This window comes from Penicillium solitum (genome assembly GCF_028829755.1).
Source record: "Penicillium solitum strain IBT 25940 chromosome Unknown utg000005l_segment0_segment0, whole genome shotgun sequence".
Classification (NCBI taxonomy): domain Eukaryota; kingdom Fungi; phylum Ascomycota; class Eurotiomycetes; order Eurotiales; family Aspergillaceae; genus Penicillium; species Penicillium solitum.
In genome coordinates, this window is record NW_027072125.1 from 3,934,528 (window position 1) to 3,957,840 (window position 23,313).

The following is a 23,313-nucleotide window of genomic DNA, read 5'->3' on the forward strand; positions in this document are numbered from 1 at the left end:
TAGAATCATAATATCCATACATCGTACTCCGTATATGCAACCCGTTGATCACCACCGATCGCTAGTGACAGGAAACAACCCATTCTTCTTCTTTTCCGCATCCCACCGCTCCATCCAAACCTTCATCTGGTCTCGACTCTTCTGGCTCCCAACATTCACCGTCGGGATGACCCGCCCGATCCGCAAAGCGCAACAGAACATGGTCAATTCGCGGAATGAACTGTGTTCGCTGTACGGCACACCAAAGCAGGCACTTTCCCGTGTGCTGCCGCGCTGCGGTGTGAGGTCTTGGCTAGTGAATGGTGACTTCCAGTGTTCGCCGTGCAGAACAGTGGAGACTGGTGGATTGTGTACCAGTCGCCCGGCTGGTGGGCGATAGGTCCAGCCGGTCGGGCGAAAACCGACGACTCGGGAGAAGTGCGGTTTGAGGCCATCAAGGTAGTCTGCCAGGGTGTCGGCGCGGATCTCAAAGAGAGTTTGCATATGTACTTGCGCTTCGTGTGGATTGCTGGTTAGCATCGCGGAGAGCTCGGGGTCTTCCAAGCAGGCACAAATTCGTTGTTTCGGTGGAGTCGCGAAGATTTTTGATCCAAGTGCTCGGGCGATCCCCATACATATCCGTTCTTTGCCAATACTGTAGGTGCCAATCACTACCAGCAGTCGGCCTCCGGTATTCGAGGTTTTGTCTTGTACTCTGTTGCTCCCCGTGGCGGCGGAGATAAATTTGCCCATCAAACCACCTGCACCTTTCTTCCCCGCATCAGGTCCGACGCCAGCTTCTTCGTTCAGGCGCACACATAGCTCCGAACACGCTGTGATCACATCCTCCTGGGCGGGAAATCCATATTTTGGGCTCAGGTATGTGGTGTCGAGATAACATTTGTCAATATGTTGCTGTCTCGGCTTACCAGTGACCGGGTTGATCACATTAGGGCGTAGAAGCGGATGTTGCACCTGGGCGGGAGACGCACGAAAGTCACCACAATGCAACACCCGTTGGTTATTGGCATTGGGTCCATTCCCGGAACTCTTTTCGAAAAGAAAAAGTGAACTACCGGGGCAATGATTTGCGTGTATCATGGTGACCCGCACCCCTCCCGTCTCCGGTACTTCAGTGGTTGATTCAAACTCGAGGTCAACTACCCACTTGGGATCAACGCGAAGCTGCTGGCGGACAAGATTGGCAGTTGGTCGACTGCAGTAAATGGGCCCATGGCACCAGGACTTGCTAAGCCCTATATAATGATCACTGTGAAAGTGACTGAGAAAGTAGGCGTTACACCCTTCGACAGCCCCGTATCGGAAGGCATCGACGCATATGGAGAACCCCGGAAGAATTTTGTAAAATGGACAAGTCCGTTGGTAGGCTTGTTTGCCGCGAGAAGAAACCTCGTTTGTGGCTGCAGTAGCCCAAGCAGTATCTTCTGCATTTCCAGCCATCATCTTGGAGAATGCGGAACCTCCAATGGGTTTGTTCTGTGAGTAGGGATCCCCTTGCGCAGGCCGAGCAATGGCAGCGCGCTCCGCACGCGTCAGCCCCTTATCGATGGTGGCTGGCTTGGGAGTCGGCTTCACCATGAGCTTAGGAGCGGGTGTGGCCGGTATAGGGTTGGTTTTTCCATCGACATCGAGACAGTCGTTGACATGGATCGCAATTGCCTATGCCGGGAATCAGCATTTCAATACACCCGAAAGGGAGTAATAAGCACTTACCGTCTCATTGAGGTCCTTCAACACCATTTGGCAGATAGGGCATGTGCTCACTCCCCCCTCAATATCTTCTACACCAGAACAATCGTTTAAGTCTTTGTCGGGATCTACCTCAAGGTCGATCTGATGCTCTTGTTCCTCGCCTTCCCAAGGCCGATTTCGAAACTCTTCCCCTATAAGCTCGTCTTCATCTTCTATATCGTCAAAATTCGCGTATTCATCATTATCGGCATTATTCGTGGCGGCTCTTACCAGTGGCGGGGGTGCAGATTCGGAAGTGCGTTCTGTAGCCACTATTTTATCCATTTGCAATGTCTCGTTCGTCATATCCCGGGCAGCGGGTGTGGTTTCATTAAGCTCCCGATATGCTTCCATATCATCCTCGCTATCGGACTCATCGATAAATGGTCCGCTCCTTTTCTGAGTCTTTGTAGGTGCTGGTGCGGGTGTGGGTACTTTTTCAGTCTTCGATTCGGTGTCTGGTTGTTGTGTTTCGTTGACCGGACTGCCCGGTGAGTCGACCTTCCGACGCTTGACCGCTGTATCGCTCTCATTGTATCGTTTGGCATCCGGTTTCGAGAACTCATCATCGTTGCCCCAAAAATCAGGCGTCAGCGATCGCTCTCTTTCACTCGTCGCCGTCGCTCGTTCAATCTTTGCGAGTCCCTTTTTATCTTCCAAGAAAAGTCCACCAGCAGGATCATTTCTTGAACTGTTGCCCCTTTGGAAAGTCTGGGTCCCCCGGCCGCTGCTCGGTGAACGTGAGGTCGCCGTTGCAAATTGGGTGATTCGAGCCTGGCGAGAAGTGGCACCCGGTGGCGTGTCGGTCTTCTGAAAGAAACTCAGGATGCTCGAATTGCGCTTTATTGAGGATTGTCTTGCCCCAGAAGATCCCTTGGATGGCGTAATCCCCTTCTTCGCGTAGGATCCGGCCATTGTGGCTCGGTCACAGAGGGGTGGGAGTCCGTTGCACCGTTTCCGATAATCGAGTCGTGACGAGGGTATAACAGAGTTCGCAGCTGTTACAAGGTAGTTTTAGGTCGGATTAAACGCAAACAGTCTGGTTAGATGTACAATATGTCCATAATTTGTGCACAGTCGCCAGTGAAAATGTCCAGGATTAGTTGGGTCAAGAGGCGCGAAGAAACAGGATCGCGACACGCGGTCACGTGGTCGGTATTACTCGGCTCCAGCTGGGGCTACATTTTGATTTTGGTCTGTTTAGAGTATTGTGATATAGTCAAATGACCAAAAAAAAAAGTTGCTGTTCATTATTGCAAAAAAAAATGTCTAACGAGGTATCATGAACAACGCAGACCAGGTGCCAGCGTGAGCTAGAGGCGGGTAATCTCCGACGAAATTGCTTTTGCGGCTTATTAGCAGGATTCAAGAGTGGCGATCCAAGGTCCGTTTGGTATCTTGGGTGCACTCGAGTGGTATGGGAGTTTCGAACATCCTTCGTTGCATGAACCCGTCTCCCCTGCCATCAATTGGGTCATCTCAATGTTGGGAAGCCACCTGAAACCCCATACTTTTGGCCATATAGTCATGTTCTTTGCTGGATATCACCCGGTGGGAACAACGGTATTGAAGAGCGCGATGCGTGATTTGTCGTAAAGTTGAGGCCGTGGTCGTTTAGCGAGCTTTGCCAGCCTGGTTGGCAGCCTCTGTATGATGAGTCTATATTAGTATTGATTCGAATCGCAATTCCGGTCGCAACCTCCGCAAATGTTTTAAGAGAGGCGAGAACATAGACTGATATCAAGAACTCAGCTCGGGGAACGAAGCGCAACTCACCTCGCCGTGTGGCATCCTCCAACAAACCCACGTCAACCTCCGACCGAGGCAACATCACGTAACGTACCACACTGCCTCGGATGAACATGTTCTTCACCGAAGACAGGTGAGGGTACTTGGCCAGATCCAATACTTCGATATCGTCAAGCTTGATGTTTAGGTACTGGTCGACAGATTTCAGGATCCCACGAATGCGGATGTCATTCTTGAGCTCAATGGTGACCGTCTGGTTGGTCAGAGTCTTGAAGAAGCTGTAATGAAGCATCTATTAGTATTCATCTTTGCGGAATGAGTTTGCGCTTCGTGCCATAGCATACCTGAAGAAAAGCATGGTTGCGGTGGATAAGAAAGCTTGGAGGGGTGCTCGGATGAGAAGACGTGCGCTGGGCCGGAGCGGTGATTTGTATTCTGCCGATGCCTGACAATACTGCAGGTTGGATATGAAGGGTTTTAATTAATGAGTATCACGATATTTAGAGATAGGAATGTCGACAGCGCTCGAGAGTTGGTAAGACAAGGTGCAAAAGAGAAGCCGTCGGAGGTGGTCACGTGTACGACCCCATACAAGCAGCCGATGACTTCCAAGAACTCAACGCTTGGGCGTATTTGCTTGTGGATAACCATACATCAGAAACTGTTGAACAGACTATGCACACCTGCATCCGCTCCACAGCCTTCCAAACATGTTTTAACCCATTTTCCCGTTGAACAAGCCTCAAGCCCTATCACGTCCATCTAGTCCTACAATGACCTTAAATATTCACACTTCGATATGACACCAAACCTAACGAGATTTGCAGCAAGATTCAGGCACGGAGCAGCGGTATTTGGCAACTTCCAAAACAGCAGCACAACTATGGAAAATCCAAGTTCTATGTCAAACTTCAATCAATCTGCATGATTTCATGTACATGACCGTTGTCAGTCCAACCCCACTGGCAGCCCCGAGATTTATGCATACTGGAGGATCGAGGAAGGAACCGAATAGAAAGCGGTCCACCCTATCTTGTCCGACAACACTGGTTCCATTAAGGCCTTATTCAGGCTTTGATTTCGACAGGCATCACAAGATGGATATCAACATCACGAACTTGACCCTGGACAATGGGAACTTCGGGATGGATCAGAACGATCCAAATGCGATCGATTACAAGACATGCGAAAAGGGCATGGCGGGTATCTGGACTTCGGCGCCCAATGTCAAGATCTCGGGCATCGTCCTCCTAGGGTTCGTGTGCACTTATAAAATTCTTACCCCAGATGCGCGGGTCATCGATTTCAACGAGGAAATCTGTCTCAGGGCATCTAAGGATGTTATCTTGGTTGGTGATGTGTTGTAATACCAAGGTCTGCGATAAATGGTTATGTTGGAGCCACAATGTGTTTCCTATGACTCGTTGGACCATAGAAAATATAATTAGCGTGAGGGATTTGCAGGTTTTGCTTCGAGACACTTCAAGACGTTATAGATTGGTCGTACAAGCTGACACAACCTTGAAATAATCATCGTTCTACAACATCCGTCGGTAGGGAACCCCTGTTTACTAGTAGTCGGAAGTCAGCTTGGTTTATACGGATGATTTATGCTTCAGCACAATGCATATTGTGCCCTTAGTCTGAAACGTAATTGCCGAACCTACATACTTTACACAATGTATGTAAAGTCACTCCTAATCTCGGAGGGTGGCCGAAACCATCCATCCTGCATTAGCTACATGCGCATGATTCTGATAGAGTGCCAGATATATTGCAATGTCCTAAGTCCGGCGTAACTCTAGACTAGTTGTGGGCGGAGTTTTTTTTACTTCAGAACAAAGGTACTTTTTACCCAAATTGTAATTTAATAGGAATATCCATAGAGTTATATATTAATAATTGCCATCTGCACACATCATGATGTTGGGTTCCCATGGCGTTGAGTGATGACTTCTCAAATCCTACAGTAGCGCCAATTTCTGAAAAAAGTATACACTGGTAAGAGAGGAAAGTATATGAAAGTGGTTCAAACCAACATGAGCAAGATTGTATGATTTGTATGTGTTGAACTGGACTCCGGGACTCTACGCGCCTTTAGGGTCACATCGGTGTAAGCAAGGAGTGTAGATGTTAGTAGTACATGGTCACCGATACTAAGAAGAGAGGGGAAAGTGTGACAATGAGGTCAATTAGCACATAATTTCTATTATTATTCCTTGCTAAGAGACCTTGTACTTCTCTAGCGTGCAGTAGTATAGTATACTACATGTACGGAGTACTAACTATGTTGGACTTGGCAACCATTTCCCCTCTTTGCCCTCATTTTTTTCCCTTCTCTGCCCGATGATCGTCACTTTATCTTACCGACTTTTCTATCATACGACATTAATTATGTTGATTTCCTGCCTGTTTGGGCCTGTTTAGGTGCTGGAAAGGTGCATAATTAATGTTCCATCCACCTCCGAAGGTCACAAATTTGGCTAAAGATAGTAGCCCGGCGCCTACACTCGACCAATCATCAGCCTCTTCACACTGCATCTCACTCTCATCCCACCCCCCGGGCGGTTCATCACACTATCTACAAACCTCATTCGTTCATTCTCACATTTTTGGTTCTCGTTTACTCGATGATTGCTCAAAAAATGGTCTTGGCTCTGTGCTCACGGGTGAACCCCCTGCCCAGCGCGACGCGCCCATTGCCTGACGGCCAATGATATCAATGTCCACTACCCTCCAGACCAGGGTTATTGGATGGATTGTGCCCAATGCTGCATTAGTCTATGTAACGAGTGACTCTTTCTGAAGAGCGATCGGCTGGTCACTGCACGTACCCCGTGGCTGGTGGAAAGCGCCCAATTGACTATAAACCCTTCCCAACTGCCACAACTTCTGTGAAGGCTAGCGTTCTTCGTTTCGTTGACTTCATTCTCTTATGCTCGGTGCCTATAGCTCTGGTAGCTTTTGCATCTGTTTTTATTTCTTATTGTTATCTTGTTATCTTGCATTCTATCGTTCACTTCACAGACCCGTTGATCGGTGTCGCCATTTCCTACGAGTCGAGATACCCATAGATATTTCCGTGAGCGAGTCACGCAAAACCAACATCCAACAGTTTGATCAGGTCTTCAAGATGACCGACACACTCCGCGTCTCGACTGTACGATTTCCGCCCCTTCGGCAGGCCCGGGGGACGGTGCTTAATACTATAATGGAGGATACGCGCGAATCTCATTTCGCTCAAACAAGTCCCAAAGGCTCAGCCCCTTCCAGACTTACACCGGCAGCTATAAGTCCCAAGTTGAAGTTGCAGACCAGCGGGTTCGCGGTACCAACACACGCCCGGCTCGCCCGCCTAATGTCGCCCCTCTCAGCTGGGACTACCTCATCATGCTCAGATACAGAATGGCAGTCTCAGATGCAAGACCTCCGAGGATACGACGACATGTATGATGCTACAGATGATGACAGTGATGACAATGGGACCGAAATTAGCGATTCATGCTTTTCCCCCGATACGCGGCCATCGAGCTTAATTACACCAATCACTCGAAACTCGGTGACCTCAACTGGCAGTCGGAAGCGCCCTCTAAGCTCTCTGACACTGGAGATTCCCGCTTCTACATTGTGGCCGTCAATTAACGGGTCCCTCAAGGGATCTCCAGTGCCGCCGACGCCTCCATCCAAGATCCCAGTCTCGCCAGCAGCGCTGTCGATGCTCAGTCGTTCTGTACCTGCATCATATGCCCCGCCTTCACTAGATGGTAGTATGACTTCGGACCAAGAATCAATCATCAGTGCACTGGCTACACCAGACTCCCAATCTCTGCCGGACACTAACTGGGATGCACATGATATACATGTTCGTCGAGATATGGACGGAAGCGAAAGCGACTTAGACAATGCGGATGCCAATTCAGATATTCAGACTGTGCCCATTACTATTGAGAACCCACACGAGGACTGGCGCCATGTGCTGGGAAATTTCCCCCGGATTCCCACCGCTGCCCAGGCATATTCACCCCCGCTCTCGCCATCACCGTCGCCATCCTTTCATTTGAATAATGAGCCCATTCACGAATATGATGACTTATACGATGCTCCACAGCCTATTGATCAACGAGACTTTCTGCCTAACCCGGCGCTGGCAATGCTACACCACATTCACTTGGATGAGACACCCGACTCGTGGTCCGAGACCTCGGAGGATAAGGGTGAGATGTGGCAACTCCAGGCGCCTCCTACCCGCCCGAGGAGTGCTGACGGGGTCACCCCCGCATCTGAGCTGTCTGGATATAGTTTCAGTGACCTGAGCATTCCATCTCCTGGTGGCTTCTTTGCCTCTTTGGCGCCCCGGGCGCGCCACACGTGGTCAATCCCCAACACCAATTACCAACCGTCATCGGCGGCTGCAGAGGGGTTTTACAACCTCCCTTGGCGTCGGGATGAAGGAGAGATTGTGGAGCAGGTAGTGGAGTGGCCTGAGCGCCCTGTTGACGAAGATCCAGTCACAGCGGTTCGTGATGAGGAGGCTCCGCTTACTGCTGTTCGACTTCCCTGTGACACACCTACTCGTCGGTCTATCTACCAGGATAGCCCCATGAGTGCTGCGTTTGACGCAGTTCAGGTTCAGGAGATCCCCCGTTCTGGGAACGGATATGAATATGATGAGTGCTATGACCAAGAGTTGCAGGAGCGTGCAGTTGCAAGCCACGATCGTACCAGTATCTGGCTGTCTGCCCAAGCATCTTACCTCTCTGCTCTTAATGAGACAAATCCCGTGAATGATATTGAGCCTGTCGAATCATTCGACGAGTGTGATGAGGTCGAGGCTGAAGTCAAAGACACCACAGCAGATTCTTCCAAGAAGATGGTGCGGTTCGTCGAAGGCGTCCCCGAGTCCCCCAGTCCTCAGCCCCCGGTCCTTTCTAGCAAGGATTCAATTTACTGGCAGGGCTTCCAGTCTATTCGGGAACGGTCAACCAAGGCCGACGGGTTCATGCACCGCAACATGCGCTTCGATGCCGTGCAATCCATGCGGCTCGCCATGAACGACCTTCACATCAACTGCTTGCTGGGCAAGTATGAGCTTGTTCGCCCTGAGCGCCCTGCATACAGGGGTCCTTTCGCCAAGACACCCCGCAACTCGGTGATTACCACTGAGCTGGCCGAGAAGGCCCAATTTGACAAGGTGGAGAAGGAACAGCTGGTTCTTGCCCAGCTGTCCCAATCCATGTGGGCCATGGATGCTCTTCGGTCTCTCAACGGCGGCAATCTGCTCACCAGTCCTGCCCGGCGCATTCTTGCACGAGCCCCATCTAAGCCCAAGTCCACGCAGGGACCACGCAAGCGCAGCCTCCGCATCCTGGATCTTGGTGGTCACTCCTCCTGCGACTGGGCGTGGCAAGCCGCGCACGAGTTCCCAAACGTCAAGGTCTATACTGTTTCCTCCAAGAACCAGGCCGTAAACAATGCCATCAAGGGTCCTCCCAACCACCGCCAGGTAACCGTGGCCAACCTCTGGGAGCTGCCCTTTGGCAACAACCAGTTCGACGTCATCTCCGCGCGCTCCTTGCACGCACTGCTCAAGACTGAATGTCCCGTAGGTAAGGATCGCGACGAGTACGACCTCGTTCTGAAGGAATGCATGCGATGCCTCAAGCCAGGCGGCTACCTCGAGTTCCAAGTTCTTGACGCCGAGATCTCGCAGGCCGGGCCGTACGCCAGCGCAACGTCAGTGGAGTTCGCCTTCAACCTGCGCAACCGCGGGTACGACCCACTAGCATCCAAGAGCTTCGTCGGTCGTCTTCGTAACACCGGATTCGTCGACACGCAGCGCGCGTGGATGTTCCTCCCGATGGGTACCGAGCCCGTCGAGCAGGAGCCGCTGCGCGAGACTCCTGCACCACGTGTGCAGAGCCATATTGAAGATTACGAGGCGGTGCAGGGGCCGATTGGTAGCACTGCGGATATTGCCAGTATGACTGGATTGATTGGGGGGTGGATGTGGGAACAGTGGTTACTGAAATTGCGAGTGGAGATGGGTCGCGAGCGATCTATGTTGCTTGAGGGTCTTGGTGCGTTGTTTGATGAGGGGAGGAAGAGTGGCGCGGGCTGGACCTGCCTCTCTGGATGGGCTATGAAGCCAAAGCAGAAGAGTTCTGTCTCTTTTGCTAAGGTTGGGTCTATCTAGAGACACTGGTCTATTATTTATGTATTTAGCCTTGGCCCTGGTGGCTCGCAATTAATGTAATCAATGGTTTATGCCTGAGATGTTTGACTTCGCTAAATTCCAGTCCAATATCCAATATCAAATATCAGATATCAAACATAAACAACTCCTTCTTTCCTTCAACCACTCTACCCCAACTTCCTAGGAAGGTCCCCCTCCCAGGGCTATCTCCATAGTTAACATCCCCAGAGTTTCTAAATTTTACTCTATCTACCTTTTTCTCTCGCTCGTCTCCACTTTACCTCGAGTTGATTTCTTCCATTCACTCCCAATCCACCTGGTTCCACACGACAACCAAGTCCTCAGGGACTTTGTCCCCATTTATCTCCACTCTACCGACATTTGACTTCCCCCGGTACTATCGGTTGACCCATCTCTTCTCGGACCTCAAATCAATGAGGTTGATACTAGCCATCAGATCAGCACCCCCAATGTACGATTCAAGTGATGGATATCGAAACCAATGTCCGATTCAAGTGATGGATATTGAAACACGCAGCCGAATAATGGAAATGAGGATCCCTCGAGTCTTCGGGGTCGAGTATGGGACCATCAGTGCCTTGGTGTCACAGTTCAAATCGATTAAGTCGGTATTGGCGGAATTCATGGCACCGCCAAGCACCGTTGAATCATCCTCAAGTGGTACTCATGGAGCAGTTATCCCAAGAATAGGACTTGCCCCTCAACCCCCCGCCGACTGCTGGTTACGAGCGTACTAGCAGAACCCAGATGACGCCAAGCCAGGGTTGGAGAAGATTGAATGTCTTCGTTAAATGCCTTGGCTCCGTGCTATCTCAGCTCGCCTCAATGACCCTGGCATGCACGACTTTGAGTTGAAATGAACTCAGTTTTCGGAAACGTCTCAATATGTTCCTTCCATAGGCGGTGGTCGAGTGAAAGTCACGAAAGGGCCTGTCAAGACGACATGTCTGGCTGGCCAGCCTATATACTTTCTGTATCCCGAGCACCACCGACCAATACCTCACTTATAATCCGCCCGATGATCTGGTATGTCTTCTGCCAGTGGTGGTGTGAAGAGTGGTCCTCCGAGCCGTGGTCCCCAAACCAAGTGGCACGATACATAATAGCCAACGGGCCCATCCATCCCCATTCATCACAGACGAGCCCAAACCTGAAACCAAACCCTTGCCGCTCGAGCAAACCACGCGATTCGAATGGACGAAGAAATTAACGCAGTCCGGAACGCCTTAACATACGACGCAGGGTTTCATGTGATTACGAACCATGCAATGATATCCCCCTTACGGACCTAAAATCTTGTTTCAACGGGCGCCCAGTTATGAGGACCTACAGTTACCGAACACAGAATACTGGGAGTCGGTCATCGACAGTGTCCGATCCTGCCACCTCGCTCATTTCTGACTTGCCTCAAAGACACGTGGTTTACTCGTGCTTATAGCAGTCTCGTGAGAAACTCCTACTGGTTTCAATGGGAGGGATGGGCCTCGTTAAGGTTATCCCTACAAGCGAACATGAAATTGTTACACGCAAGTCCGTGAAAGCTGTGAAACGGGTGTCTCCTCGAGAAACTTAGCTTGGTTGGATCGAGAACTTACCGATCCGATACGAGTAAAGGAAAAGAATTAAACGATGTATAGTTCCCAGTATACTGAGCAAACAATGAAGCCTGGACTCAAATCGCAGGCACCATCCTCTTAGTAGTAGCAGGAATCCTTTTGTTATTTGAGCCAGTCTTTTTAGTCTTTTCCCTTCCGCAATGCAGTTAGAGGATGATTCGAAGTAGATCACCGCAAAGCATAGAATAAGACTAGAGACGGGCCGTTTCCGGTAAAGCCTGGAAACAACGGCGATTCTCCCGCATCTCAATTGGAACGAAGACGTAGAATGCATGTCGAGTCAATGATGAGACGGTGGTCATTTCAAGCGGCATGACCAAATTTTTCTGGGAGTCTACATCGATACATGCAAAGTACTTTGGGTCCATCTTGCGGATATCTAATCCGTGTTGATGGGATTCGCAGATTGAATGACGGCGAGTCATGTCCTTCGGTCGACCCCACTATGGCTACTCCAGCTATTATATACATCACTACCATTTATCCAAAGCAAAAATCGACATTTGAGAACTAGCCTTAAACTAAAGAATTCCATCGGCGTTATAATCCAAGCCTATTGCTAAGATATTAGCGTAAAAATGTTGGGAGTCTACTCCGTATACAAAATGTCGACGATACTCCGGAGCAGTGTGCCCCGCTACCAGCACAGACGATGGCCCACTTTCTAAGCACGACATATCTCTTTGGGCATCGAAGCGGCTATCCTAACGGCTATTGAGATACCGGGTTGCAACTGGATTGGAGTATTTGTACCCGATCTTCGAGTCCGAGGGATGTGTTGTAAGACGATCGGCGAAGGGGAGATTACATATGTAGCTATAATACGTTGTACATACGGAGTACAGTCAGACGATCGATGATCAAACCACTAGTAAGACATATATAACGTGGTACAACCAGCAGTCCCCCGGGTCAAATCCATGCAAGACTGCACCGGAATAGCTAAGACGGGGATTCCAATCTTGGAATGTTGAAAGGTAAACCTATACGAAGAATACATTCCTGATTGGCTGCAGCCCTGACTTCCGCAGCTTCGACGCAGATTCCAGGCGATGCCTATTTGATCTTAGATCGGATAATCCTAGTAAACCCCTGTCTATCAAGGTCAGCAGACTGAAGATTTTTTTTTTTTCGCTTCCGGCATCACCTAAATAGGTTATCCAGAATGCAAGGTCTTGAATATGCCGATCCTCCATTTTTCAATCCTAAGCTAGGATCGTCACTGAGAATGAGATTGAACACCTTTGAAGGAGAATACTAAGAAGTCAAGATCGTAGATCCAGAGAGACACGTGAGAGTGAGAACCCTTATCAGTTGCATCATGACATTACCTTCGAAAGGAGGCTGTTCTGGACTTGAAAGAAGAAAAGAATAAAAACAGTAGTCCCAAGTATATTTCTGGATTTACGGTGAACCCGAACATATCCACTCTTCGCCACTGATGTAAACAGCGGAGAGCTTCAGATAACTATTTTTCTTTTTTTTTTTTTTCTTTTATAACCCCTCCACCCCTCCAGCTTCTCCCCAATTACTCCCCTCCACTCCCTCTCCCCATACATACATACATCATGGCCCCTCCAGCTATCATCGCCCCCTCCATTCTCAGCGCGAACTTCGCGAATCTGGGCCATGACTGCTCCAAGAAGATGGAGCAGGGTGCCGACTGGCTACACGTCGACATTATGGACGGTCACTTCGTGCCAAACATGACCATCGGCTGCCCCGTCGTATCTCAAATTCGCGGCTGCGTCGACCGTCCCTCCGAACCCTGCGGTCGTGGCACTTTCGATTGCCACATGATGATCATGGAGGTGAGTTAATAGACTTTCCTCCCCCATATTACCCACGTCATTCCGGGACGTCATGAGCTCTTCTCGCTGACCATACTTCGCTGCATTATAGCCGCATAAATGGGTCGGAGAGTTTAAGAAGGCCGGTTGCGATCTTTACTGCTTCCACTATGAGGCGGCTGTTTCCTCTGTCGCCGCGACCGATCCTACCGATAAAGAAACTACCGCTCGCACTAGCCCCAAGCAATTGATTCGTTATATCCACGAGGAGGGTATGCAGGCGGGTATCGCCATTAAGCCCGATACCCCCGTCGATGTGTTGTGGGATATTATTGAGAGCGATGACCCCGCCGAACGACCAGACGTGAGTCTCTCCTTTCTTTCTTTTGTTTCAGGTCCTTTGTGACTATATTTCCGTTTCTTGCATACCGGTTCATTCCCAATTGCAATCGTACTAACTGCGTTTCCCAGATGGTTCTCGTCATGACCGTGCACCCCGGCTTTGGAGGTCAGAAATTCATGGCCTCTGAGCTTCCCAAGGTCGCCGCCCTGCGCGCACGCTACCCCGATCTGAACATTGAAGTTGATGGTGGTCTCGGTCTCGGTACAATTGAACAGGCTGCTGATGCAGGCGCCAATGTGATCGTTGCGGGCTCAGCGGTCTTCGGCGCACAAGACCCCGCCGACGTCATCGCGAAGCTGCGTCAGGCTGTCCAGAAGCGTCGCGGCGCGGAGCTGTAGAGATTAAATGGGTATATAGCACAAAAGGGGTTTTGGGTGTTTTTTTTTTATCTTTGGCCTCATTTCAAGAGGTGTTCGCTTTCAATTTTTTTTTTTTTTATATATTATACATTCCTAATCACGAGTTATGAATGGCATTTTACATGTGGAAGTCAACTGTCCACGCTTTCGAAGTTATTTACATTTTCATACTGAATGTACGAAAAAATCGATTGTAACCTTGTCAGGCATTCTTGATGTACAGATGTCATAATCATCGAATTCGTGAACAGCAACTTCCCCAAATCCTCGTAGTTGCCTACTCCGCGGACTTGTTTGTGGGAGCCAGCTCTGCCCTGGTATCATCCTTCACATCTTCCGTCTTCTTGTCCTCCTCCTTCTTAAGCTCCGGCTTGGATGCTTGAGGCGCAACAGCCGTCGCAATCATTTCAGCGATAGCATTGCCCTTGGGCTCATTGGGTTCCATAAGCTCTTCCTTATTCTCCACGGCCACCTCAACGATCGGACTCGGCGCCTCCTCAATCGGCTCGGACTTCGCCTTCTCTGCGGCCTCTTTGCGCAAGGCATCAAGGTTGCCCGTGGGCTCTGCAGAAATGGACTGTCTGATCTCATGCACCGCCTTGTCTTGATCCGCGTTCTCGAGCGTAGACATCCTGGACGAGCGATGGTGTCCAACCAATCCGAGCACCTCTGCATTATCCGCGTGGAAGTTTGCCGATGATACGGCCGCTTGTTCAGGAACTAGGGTCGGGCGTTTCGTAGACTTTGGTGATTCGGGAGCGGTATCGGGCAATTCGGGTGCCACTGAACCGCGCTGCGCACGGCTGGCAACAGGTACCTCTGCAGCCTGTTCTTTCGGCTCTTTCTTATCACCTGTCTTGGCCTTGGCCTTGGTGGCAGCCTCCGAGCTGGCCTGGCGCAGCGCCAGAACGGCCGTATCATCCTTCTTGTCTTCGGGTTTGGTAACGGGAGGGGATTGGATCTTGATCGTGGAGGGTTTCGGGGTGGCGGGTGTCGGCTGGGCTTTGGTCTCGGTCGCTGCTGGGGCAGGATAACTGGTGGCGGGCATCCCCCCTAGGTCCTGCACGCTGTTTACTACCATACGTAATTCGCCGAACTCGTTCCATTCTTCGACTTCTTCTAGATCCTACAAGTCGGGTGGGGTTAGCACTGTGATCCGGGTATAACAGAGCTGCGTTGGATTCTGGCATCCATGCAAGGGGCCGGTCACATACTCCCACAATATCGCCGTACTTCACCAGCCCTGGAAGCTTCTTGCCCTTGGAGCGTCGGCCCCAGAGCTTCCGGGCAGCTTCATCGGTGGCAACATCAATGGCGCGGAAGGGCAATTTGTTCGCTTTCAGGATTGTCTCAATTCGGGAGGTCGCGGTGATGATGTGCGATGACCCCGCGGTCAGGGAAGTGTAGAGGTAGAGGGTTGAGTCCGGCATGGTGGTGTGGCGGTGTGGTGTTCAAGATGGAATTAATGGGGGTTAAGGATGAGGGAAAGAGTCGTTGGGAGGAAGTTTCAATTCATTCAGGGGTTAGTCTCGTCTTCTTTGATTGAACATCTATAGGAGAAAAATAAATTGTTTCCCCCCTGGAGGATTTATTATGACGTGGCTTGGGTATCACGTGCAGTGGGATGCTTTATCGATTTCACGGCAAGATTCTCTCCTTTTATATAGCATCATTATGTCCCATACTTGGTCTATGATGTATACTAATTCCTATCATTCAAGTAGCTTCTCCCCACAATACGAGCCGTTCCATGTGTCCAACGGCTATCTGCCCTGGAAAATGGGCCCCAGTGTGGCAACTTGACGTCAGATCCAGAGTTGCACATAACCTGGAATATTCTGGTGAATTTCATCTTGTTCAGTTTCAGTCTGAAACTGTGCCTATTGATCTAGGTACTATATACTATATAGTGAACGTATGACCCGACATTCCCAAAGAACATACGCCACGGATAGCTATAACTGTCACATGTTCACTATCAAGCATCATTATCTCGACTAAGCTCTGAGTGCATGATGTCTACGCACTATGTATAGGCACTTATGAAACGTTGGGTAATAAGTAGATTTTCGAACTCCAACTAGAAACAGCCTTTGGGCACTTGTAGTACTTCGGTCACTTTCACTATTGGCTATTATATATATGGTGGTTCACGAGGTCCTTATAGATCCAGTAATCCAATCATGGGAGTGCTATTGATAACGTTTTGGACTGGAACATCATTTTGGGAAAATAATTACCGATATATAACGAGCCTATCTCGAACAGTATAGCAAGAAGAATCTATTCACTGCCCGAGGGTACCCAACAACCGGATGTACTTTGTGTCTTGTTTGTGTAATGACAAGGGCTCTCTTTTCCGAGCTGGATCGCAGTGTAGTGTGATATTACACGCGCACAAGATATAGTATGCGCCTATAATAGACCCTCGTGCCGGCTGGATACAAACAGGCGTCAAGTAAAACGAACACTAGGTGTCCCTATCTTATAGCAGGAATATATATCCACGGCCTTCTAGACGAAGGTCTAAAGAGCCTCAAAGGACGCGTCCTAGACTGGAGGCGCAGTTGCATACATAAAAAACCAAACCAATCATGCAAGCAGACAAAGAAAATTAACCTACTGACTCAAACATTCAGCCTGCTTGGAAACTGGGCCATAGAACTTGCATGGCATCTTGATCTGTGCTGACATGCTTTCTACGAGTCATGAAACACTGCAGCTCGACTGAATCGGCGTCTGGGATCTATTTCCATTGGAACCAGCTCACTTCTTCTATCGCTTGTCGGCAAATTGGCTAAGCTGTCCTATGTCACGCGATCAGCATAGGGAAGTAGGCTGCATTTGCATGCGTTTAAATCCCGGGGAGGGTTGGCATGTGGTTGCGAGGTATTGCAGAAGTATACGAACCGAAAAGGCACGGGCGTAGAAGATACAGAATCTCAAACGGCTCTATCCCCAGCCCAATATGCTTGTGAGCTCGGGGAGTCAACACCGTCAGCTGAGGTTTGGGCATGAGAAGCATACTCATATTCAAGCAATATATGTTTCCGGTTTCAGTGCCATGCATCGGAATGACTTCTGCCTGTGCACACACCCTCCAGGGATTTATAGCCTATCATCCAAGGTGGCTTAAAGGTGGCTTCATATTGGAGGTTTGCAAGTCTCACATGTGACCTATCCTATTCAAGACAACTTCTAACTGCAGGTATCAGCTCAGAGCTCTGAGCATTAATGCAGGGGCAGACATATCAGCGCCTGGGCTACGTGACGCCTGCAGTCCTAGACGAGCTTTTGACATGGATGATGCACTGGATCGACACAGGGACTCCGTATTCTGTATCTCCATTTCCCCATAGATGATGAAGTCTGCCAAAATAGGTCAGGGGATGAGGGTGTGAATTAACGGTGAGAGCGAAATTCGTGTTGAATGTTGGGAGGACCCTGTAGGCGATAGATCACCGAGCTGAAATTCGCCTATTCGACGGGAGACATTATTCCGCTTGTCTCGGGACGGGAAGAATGATACGTCGTACATCGAAATTGCCAACTACAGTGACGGATTCCCCCCGTTAGGTGTGAGTATGCCCAGCCCGACGATCCCCACTGACTACCCCATACTATGTGTTCACTCATGAAATCTTATCCTGAAACAGAGATTGACGTGATAGATCACCTCTACTTACAACGTGGTTGCGGTACTCCGTACTTTTGTCTCTTTCTTATGGTCCCGAGATTACCGCTCAGTCTGAGGAATCTAATGTCAGTAGTTGCCAACGCCCAGGACCATTATCATAATGGAACCATAAATGTCCACCCATTATCCGATCAGGAGACTGATCCACCAAAAACCGTGGAGCCTCCGTACTAGTATCGCACCAGTAAACCCTCGTTTCTCCCAAATGTAGTGTCCGTACAGCCCATCACGTGGAGTGGATGATCCATCACTAGTGTGTCGCAGACCCTCAGTTAAAAGAGACCATTATTGGGCACGTTGAGTCCCCCGTAAGCCGAAAATAACTCTCCGAGGACCTTGAACAAACAAGAGCAAACAAGAGCAAACTGGTTTTATAGGCTATCCCTGAACAGCCACAAGCATAAAGGGGGGGAACCGTGGGACTGCGGCGGGAGTGACCCACGGTAACACGTGAATTGAACCGTTCTTGTACGACTCACTCTATTTCCTCGGGCATTTCGATATTACTTCATTAATAACTGCGCTATTATTGTTTGACATCTCTGGTTGGGCATTGGGCGCTGAACTGGGGAGCCAAACATCGTCTGCAGGATGCCCCCGGCTGCCACACCAGACGACGTGGCAGTCTGTCGCCCGAGCGATCTTGGTCCGACCGTAGTAAATGGATCCCCTAGGGCCCTAGGGAGGGTCTCGGGGTATGGCTGTGCTAGACGGAAAAATGGGTTGATTTTGCGGTTTCTTTCGGGCTCCCGCTGTAGGCGCATGCTGAGGGAAAAGTGACTTGTTTATGTATTGTGCCATGTACCCCAGGGTCGACATGTATCGGGTCACCTTTTCGTAAGCAAGGACGCATTTGCTGGCTCGGGTCACTCTCGGGCTGATCCGGTTCGCTGCCTCACTTTTTAATTCTTTTTTTCTCGGCCGTCTGCAGTTTCTCACACAGCAGGATTCCGCTTCTAGGAGTAGTCGGTTTTGTCACCCGGGGGTATGGCTTTGGGGGGAGAGGGCTTGGAGATGGCTTGCTGATGGCTGACCTCGACACGGATAAAGTTTCAGGCCATAGAATGGAAGAAATAGGAGAGAAAATAGCGAAATGAGGAAATACATCACTACCCAAACATCTTGGAGTCCAGACCGATGATCGACTTCCATGTTTCTTGGAGTATTGTTCAAGTTGTGTCTCTCCTACTAAGTGCCAATCCTCGTATCTCATTGTGGGGAGTGTCCTTCATGGTCGATCTGAACTTTTGTTCCTTCTCTTTTATCTACTCGTCTGCCCAATCTGCATCTATTTCATCTCCCAACTCGCGATACTATTGTCTAATCGTTTTCTTCCCCGATCCTTTACTATACAAAGTACATTTATCTCAACGCAGATCTTCTCCATCTTGATTGCATTGATAAGATCTGCTGTTCCACCTGCCATCAGCTTCAATTTAATTTTTTTATTTTTCTATTGCGCTCCAAATCTACGTACGTCTTTCTCTCGCCGGTTCTCATAAACCATGCGCTAACTATTCACAGAAATACAACCCACCTCTCTCCATCCATTTGACTACTGATAGACAGTTACTTCCCCGGCCATTGTGACAATGACTGTCAATCTGGATGACGAACTGTTCACCAGTGCCATCTCCGGATACTACGAAGCTTTTTTGGTTGAACACTCCCACCTCCCGGAATCTGAACGAAATCAGCTATGGATTGAAAGGCTAAGTCAGTTCATCCCGGCCTCCAATGACGGGGATTCCAACTGGCAGCATGCTGGAAGCCTGGGGAAACGGACTCGATGGGATGCGACACCACGGACGTTGCCATATTGTGATTCCGGTCTTCCTCAGGCAAAACGGAGAGCCACCGTACGTGTGACCTTGGTTACTTGCTCCAACCTTATCTGCTCCGCCCCTCCTGAGCTCTCGTCTCCTAATCCCAACCGCCATTCGTCCTTGGATTGACAATTGGCAGACCCCGGATCTATCACTCGACCCAATACGCGACATCTCCCACGCCTCCTCCCCCGACATATCTCGGAACGGCGCTGCTTTCTCGGGACAAGGCTCCTATCGACACACGGCCATGGTGCGCTCCCAGAGCCAGCAAATTCCGGTCTCCCACCAGCACCAGCTAGCTGGTCCCGTCATAGGTAAACGTCAATCCGTCGGTCCGGTACGGACCCATCGTCGCCTCGACCATGTCGACGAATTTTCGCCATCCGAGTACGCGAAGTATTTGGACGCTTCTCCTAGTCAACCCTTTGACTCGGCCTTGACTTTGGGACTTGCAAATCATGGACAAACCGGACCATCGCTCCCTCAATATCTTGACCGGACGTCCCCCTGGATCGACCAGGCCCCAGCAGTTGCGCCGGAGATGTCCCGCAGTACGACCACCGACTCCTTAGTTGGCGGAATCAACATGTTCCGCTTCGACTCCACTGGACCACCCAACTATCAAGAACCGACCAGCTCCGTCCCGCCAGAGTGGGTGCCAACATCTACCTCCGGCCTGCCATATCAAGACCCCTTTCTCTCCCCCGTGTACCCTGACCTAGATCCCATATCCTCTTCCCCATTCTCCCACCGTTCTCCCTTCTCCAACTCGTCATTCTCAGCATCCGCTCCCCCAACCACCTCCTTCCGCTACCCAATGCCCCACAACCGCCTCCCCATCGACTCCATCGACAGCAATAACCTGGCAACACAGCGCTCCCGCGCGGCACGCCGTACTAAAGAGCAAATCGCCCAGGCCGCGCGCCCGATTGCTCCAAAAGTCGAGTCCGTCGAAAACAGTATGTCCCAAATCGACCCCCACAGGATGCTCCGCATCTCCTCAGTAAACGGCACAACGAAGGAAGTCGCCGCTATCCCTAAGGCCTCAATACGACGACCCCCGCGACCAAAGACATACTGCCGCATCTGCACAGACCATCCGGATGGCTTCCACGGCGAGCACGAGCTACGTCGCCATATCGAGCGTGTACACGCTAGTGTCCGCACAGTCTGGGTCTGCAATGATATCTCACCTGGCAAGTACTTCCTTGCGAACTGCAAAGCTTGTCGGAATGGGAAGCGCTATGGCGCCAATTATAATGCTGCTGCGCATCTGCGTCGCACGCATTTCAATCCCTGTGAGCGGGGCCGTGGTGGGCGTGGGAAAGATAGTGAAAAGCGCGGTGGGAAGGGTGGAGGTAACCAGCCTGGCATGGATGTGTTGAAACATTGGATGATTGCCGCTGAGGAAGTTACCGATGAGGCGGCTGGCGGTGGCTCAACCTCGAGGCTTCTGATTCGGAATCCGAGTCGTGTTTCGACTAGGGATCCTGGGTATCAGCTTGCTGTTGCTGCTTGTCGTCTGGTGGAGGGTCAGCCTCCCTATGTTGTGCAGTCAGCTCTGCTGAAGGAGTCTGACCAATTCCCCGAGTTTCCTGATGCGCCGTTTGAGTTTGATTTTGAGCTGGACCTTGATCTTGACCTCGACAATCAGGACTCGATCAGTTCCCAGTTCTCGGGTTCGCAGTCATCCTGCCCGCCTGATATTGATTCGTATGTCAAGTGAGCGATCGTAGTCTGTTTCGTCTTTTGTCTGTTGTGTGTTCTTTTGCGACTGTTTGGCCAGAGCACCGTTTCATCGGGTTCGTGTACTGTACTTTGGGATGTGGTTAATGGTCAGTCTCCGGGTTAGTGGGGGATTGGATCTTTTTTGACTTGGATATATTTTCTTTAGCGATATATTATATTTTTGGACATGAGATAATGGCGTCCGGTGGAGACTAGTTCGTGTGAACTAGTACTGACAGTGGAGAAGCTCGAACTAATCTTTGATAATCAATGGAACTTCCCGAGGTTGAGACTTTGGGAGTGTCACAACGTTGCAATGAGAGGTCCTGAGACATTCAAGTTTGGTATTCCACCCTTGTAATTAGCTGGTACAAGCATCTGAGTGTTCCATGGTATGAGGGGTCCAAGTACCAGGTACTGCCCAGGCAGCAACAATATCGGCGGTCAAGTGCCAAGGGGCCTGGGCAGCGGGCCAATGCTGTGAGTGGCTGAACACATCCGGCAGTGGAGTCCCGTGTGACCCGGTGGCTGCACCCCAACCAATGGAATGCCACCCAAGGGATGCAATTTGTGGCTGACTGCGTTAGTCGACGATAGGGCTGGAAAACTGTGGCTGACAGAACGTTGGAGATAATACTGTGGCCTAAGTACATGATGGGTACCTGGGGGTTTCTTTATGGAATTCAGTCTGGGGTACTGAGATGTAATTATTCCCATGATTTGTTAGTATAAAAATGAATATATTGGCTTGTAAATAGCTCATAAACCAAAAGAAAAGTAAAAAATTGGCCAGGATCAATATTTACTCACAAACTTGGCCCGTGTGGAGAAGAAGGGGAAAGGGGGAAAGACGAAAAGGTACATCGGAGGTACCTCAGCCCTGGGGTCTTGGCAGGCAGAATCCCCTATCGGGCGCACCGGCAAAGTACCTCTCAGGTACCCCAACAATTTCCTTCTCTGCAATACAATCCATCTCCAGGTGAGTTTACCTAACTTTTTCTCCTTCTTCCTGACACTCTTAACCTCCCATCTTCATCAACCTCACCTTTCATCTTCTTTCCATCGCTTCACTCACTTATCCGGTGGCTCATCACAGTCTCGCCCTTTCAACCAATCTCCGTCTTTTCCTTGTCCCAGGTACGTGGGTTTAACCGCTGTAGCGGCCAAACCTCCTTTGTGATTCTGGTCGCATCACATCAAGGCGCCGCAACGCCCTATAAGGTTGGTTGTTATCAAGTCGCTAATTCGTTCTCCTTCGACTTTAGACGATCATCTCTCGTCGCCATGTCCTACCAGCAGCCTCCGCAAGGATATCAGCAGGGCCCTCCCCAAGGGTAAGCAATCCCATCAACCCAGCACTCGATTTTACCCGCTCTGCTCGCACCAACCATTGAAGATGCAGAATCTCAGTTTGGTCGACCTCTGTGTGGTTTGCGACCGCGGAAGAATGAGTCTGGTCTACAGCGAGCTTGTATCTTGATCGAGACGTTGAACATGATTCTGATCAATTTATAAATACAGATACGGCTACCCTCCCCAAGAAGGCTACCCCCCACAGGGCTACCCGCAGCAGGGCTACCCTCCTCAGGGCTACCCTCCCCAGCAGCAGGTTAGTCTTGATATCAGCAACCCCCGCATCTTACATACCATACTTATCGATTTATAGATGGGCTACCCTCAGCAGGCACCTCCAGCTCCAGCGCCAGAGCAGAAATCAGACAAGGGATGTCTCATGAGTTGGTAAGTATCCATATTGTCATCGAAAGTTAGAACAATGCTAATGTGAGCTCTTTTCTTTTAGTCTGGCCGTGATGTGCTGTTGCTTCTTGTGCGAAGAGAGTTGTGAATGCTGCATGGAATGCTGTGATATGTGCTGCTAAGTTCTACGATCAATGACATCGACGATACCTTTCTTCTTGCTGGCGTTGGAATTTCTCGATACGCCCCGCAGCGTTCTGGGACAGACTACTGCACTCTTTCAATTGCAATAATTTACTTTCGTCTCTGTTACATTGCGCGTTTGCTTTTTCTGGACAGAATACTCCAGGCTCAGTCAATTTAACTCCAATATCCGTTCATTCCATACAAGGTTTGTTTCATTGACTTTTGTCTTCGACCTGATTGGAGGTACAAGAACAGGAGGTCCATTGCCGAGGCACATGTGCATATATGTATTGAATACATGAAAAGATTGCTC

The 23,313-nt window shown here is 50.0% G+C and overlaps 8 protein-coding genes across 8 annotated transcripts; 5 read left to right on the forward strand and 3 right to left on the reverse strand.

Annotated features, from left to right (window-relative positions):
- Positions 1 to 48: 48 nt before the first annotated feature.
- Positions 49 to 2,646, reverse strand: N7455_009089 (DNA cross-link repair protein PSO2; the record flags this gene model as incomplete). The annotated part of the gene is made up of 2 exons (XM_040958737.1): positions 49 to 1,659; positions 1,714 to 2,646. The coding sequence occupies 2 exons, from the start codon at positions 2,644 to 2,646 to the stop codon at positions 49 to 51; spliced, it is 2,544 nt and encodes an 847-aa protein (XP_040810868.1).
- A 699-nt stretch (positions 2,647 to 3,345) lies between these two features.
- N7455_009090 (Sm-like protein LSM2) lies at positions 3,346 to 3,838 on the reverse strand (the record flags this gene model as incomplete). The annotated part of the gene is made up of 3 exons (XM_040958814.1): positions 3,346 to 3,377; positions 3,508 to 3,758; positions 3,825 to 3,838. The coding sequence occupies 3 exons, from the start codon at positions 3,836 to 3,838 to the stop codon at positions 3,346 to 3,348; spliced, it is 297 nt and encodes a 98-aa protein (XP_040810740.1).
- A 739-nt stretch (positions 3,839 to 4,577) lies between these two features.
- Positions 4,578 to 4,847, forward strand: N7455_009091 (uncharacterized protein; the record flags this gene model as incomplete). The annotated part of the gene is made up of 1 exon (XM_065606080.1): positions 4,578 to 4,847. One exon carries the CDS (start codon positions 4,578 to 4,580, stop codon positions 4,845 to 4,847), a length of 270 nt encoding a protein of 89 aa, XP_065461029.1.
- A 1,766-nt stretch (positions 4,848 to 6,613) lies between these two features.
- N7455_009092 (uncharacterized protein) lies at positions 6,614 to 9,673 on the forward strand (the record flags this gene model as incomplete). Its single annotated transcript, XM_040958762.2, has 1 exon — positions 6,614 to 9,673. One exon carries the CDS (start codon positions 6,614 to 6,616, stop codon positions 9,671 to 9,673), a length of 3,060 nt encoding a protein of 1,019 aa, XP_040810780.2.
- Positions 9,674 to 12,844: 3,171 nt separating this feature from the next.
- Positions 12,845 to 13,841, forward strand: N7455_009093 (ribulose-phosphate 3-epimerase RPE1; the record flags this gene model as incomplete). Its single annotated transcript, XM_040958701.2, has 3 exons — positions 12,845 to 13,121; positions 13,213 to 13,464; positions 13,572 to 13,841. The coding sequence occupies exons 1-3, from the start codon at positions 12,879 to 12,881 to the stop codon at positions 13,839 to 13,841; spliced, it is 765 nt and encodes a 254-aa protein (XP_040810856.1). The 5' UTR covers positions 12,845 to 12,878.
- Positions 13,842 to 14,139: 298 nt separating this feature from the next.
- N7455_009094 (uncharacterized protein) lies at positions 14,140 to 15,383 on the reverse strand (the record flags this gene model as incomplete). The annotated part of the gene is made up of 2 exons (XM_040958807.2): positions 15,077 to 15,383; positions 14,140 to 14,988 (listed from the first exon to the last, which is right to left on the reverse strand). Exons 1-2 carry the CDS (start codon positions 15,290 to 15,292, stop codon positions 14,140 to 14,142), a joined length of 1,065 nt encoding a protein of 354 aa, XP_040810809.1. The 5' UTR covers positions 15,293 to 15,383.
- Positions 15,384 to 19,151: 3,768 nt separating this feature from the next.
- On the forward strand, positions 19,152 to 21,114 carry N7455_009095 (uncharacterized protein; the record flags this gene model as incomplete). The annotated part of the gene is made up of 2 exons (XM_040958747.2): positions 19,152 to 19,418; positions 19,525 to 21,114. The coding sequence occupies 2 exons, from the start codon at positions 19,152 to 19,154 to the stop codon at positions 21,112 to 21,114; spliced, it is 1,857 nt and encodes a 618-aa protein (XP_040810870.2).
- Positions 21,115 to 22,400: 1,286 nt separating this feature from the next.
- N7455_009096 (uncharacterized protein) lies at positions 22,401 to 23,167 on the forward strand (the record flags this gene model as incomplete). Its single annotated transcript, XM_040958789.2, has 4 exons — positions 22,401 to 22,450; positions 22,638 to 22,725; positions 22,783 to 22,856; positions 22,918 to 23,167. 4 exons carry the CDS (start codon positions 22,401 to 22,403, stop codon positions 22,994 to 22,996), a joined length of 291 nt encoding a protein of 96 aa, XP_040810750.2. The 3' UTR covers positions 22,997 to 23,167.
- Between the last annotated feature and the right edge of the window lie 146 nt (positions 23,168 to 23,313).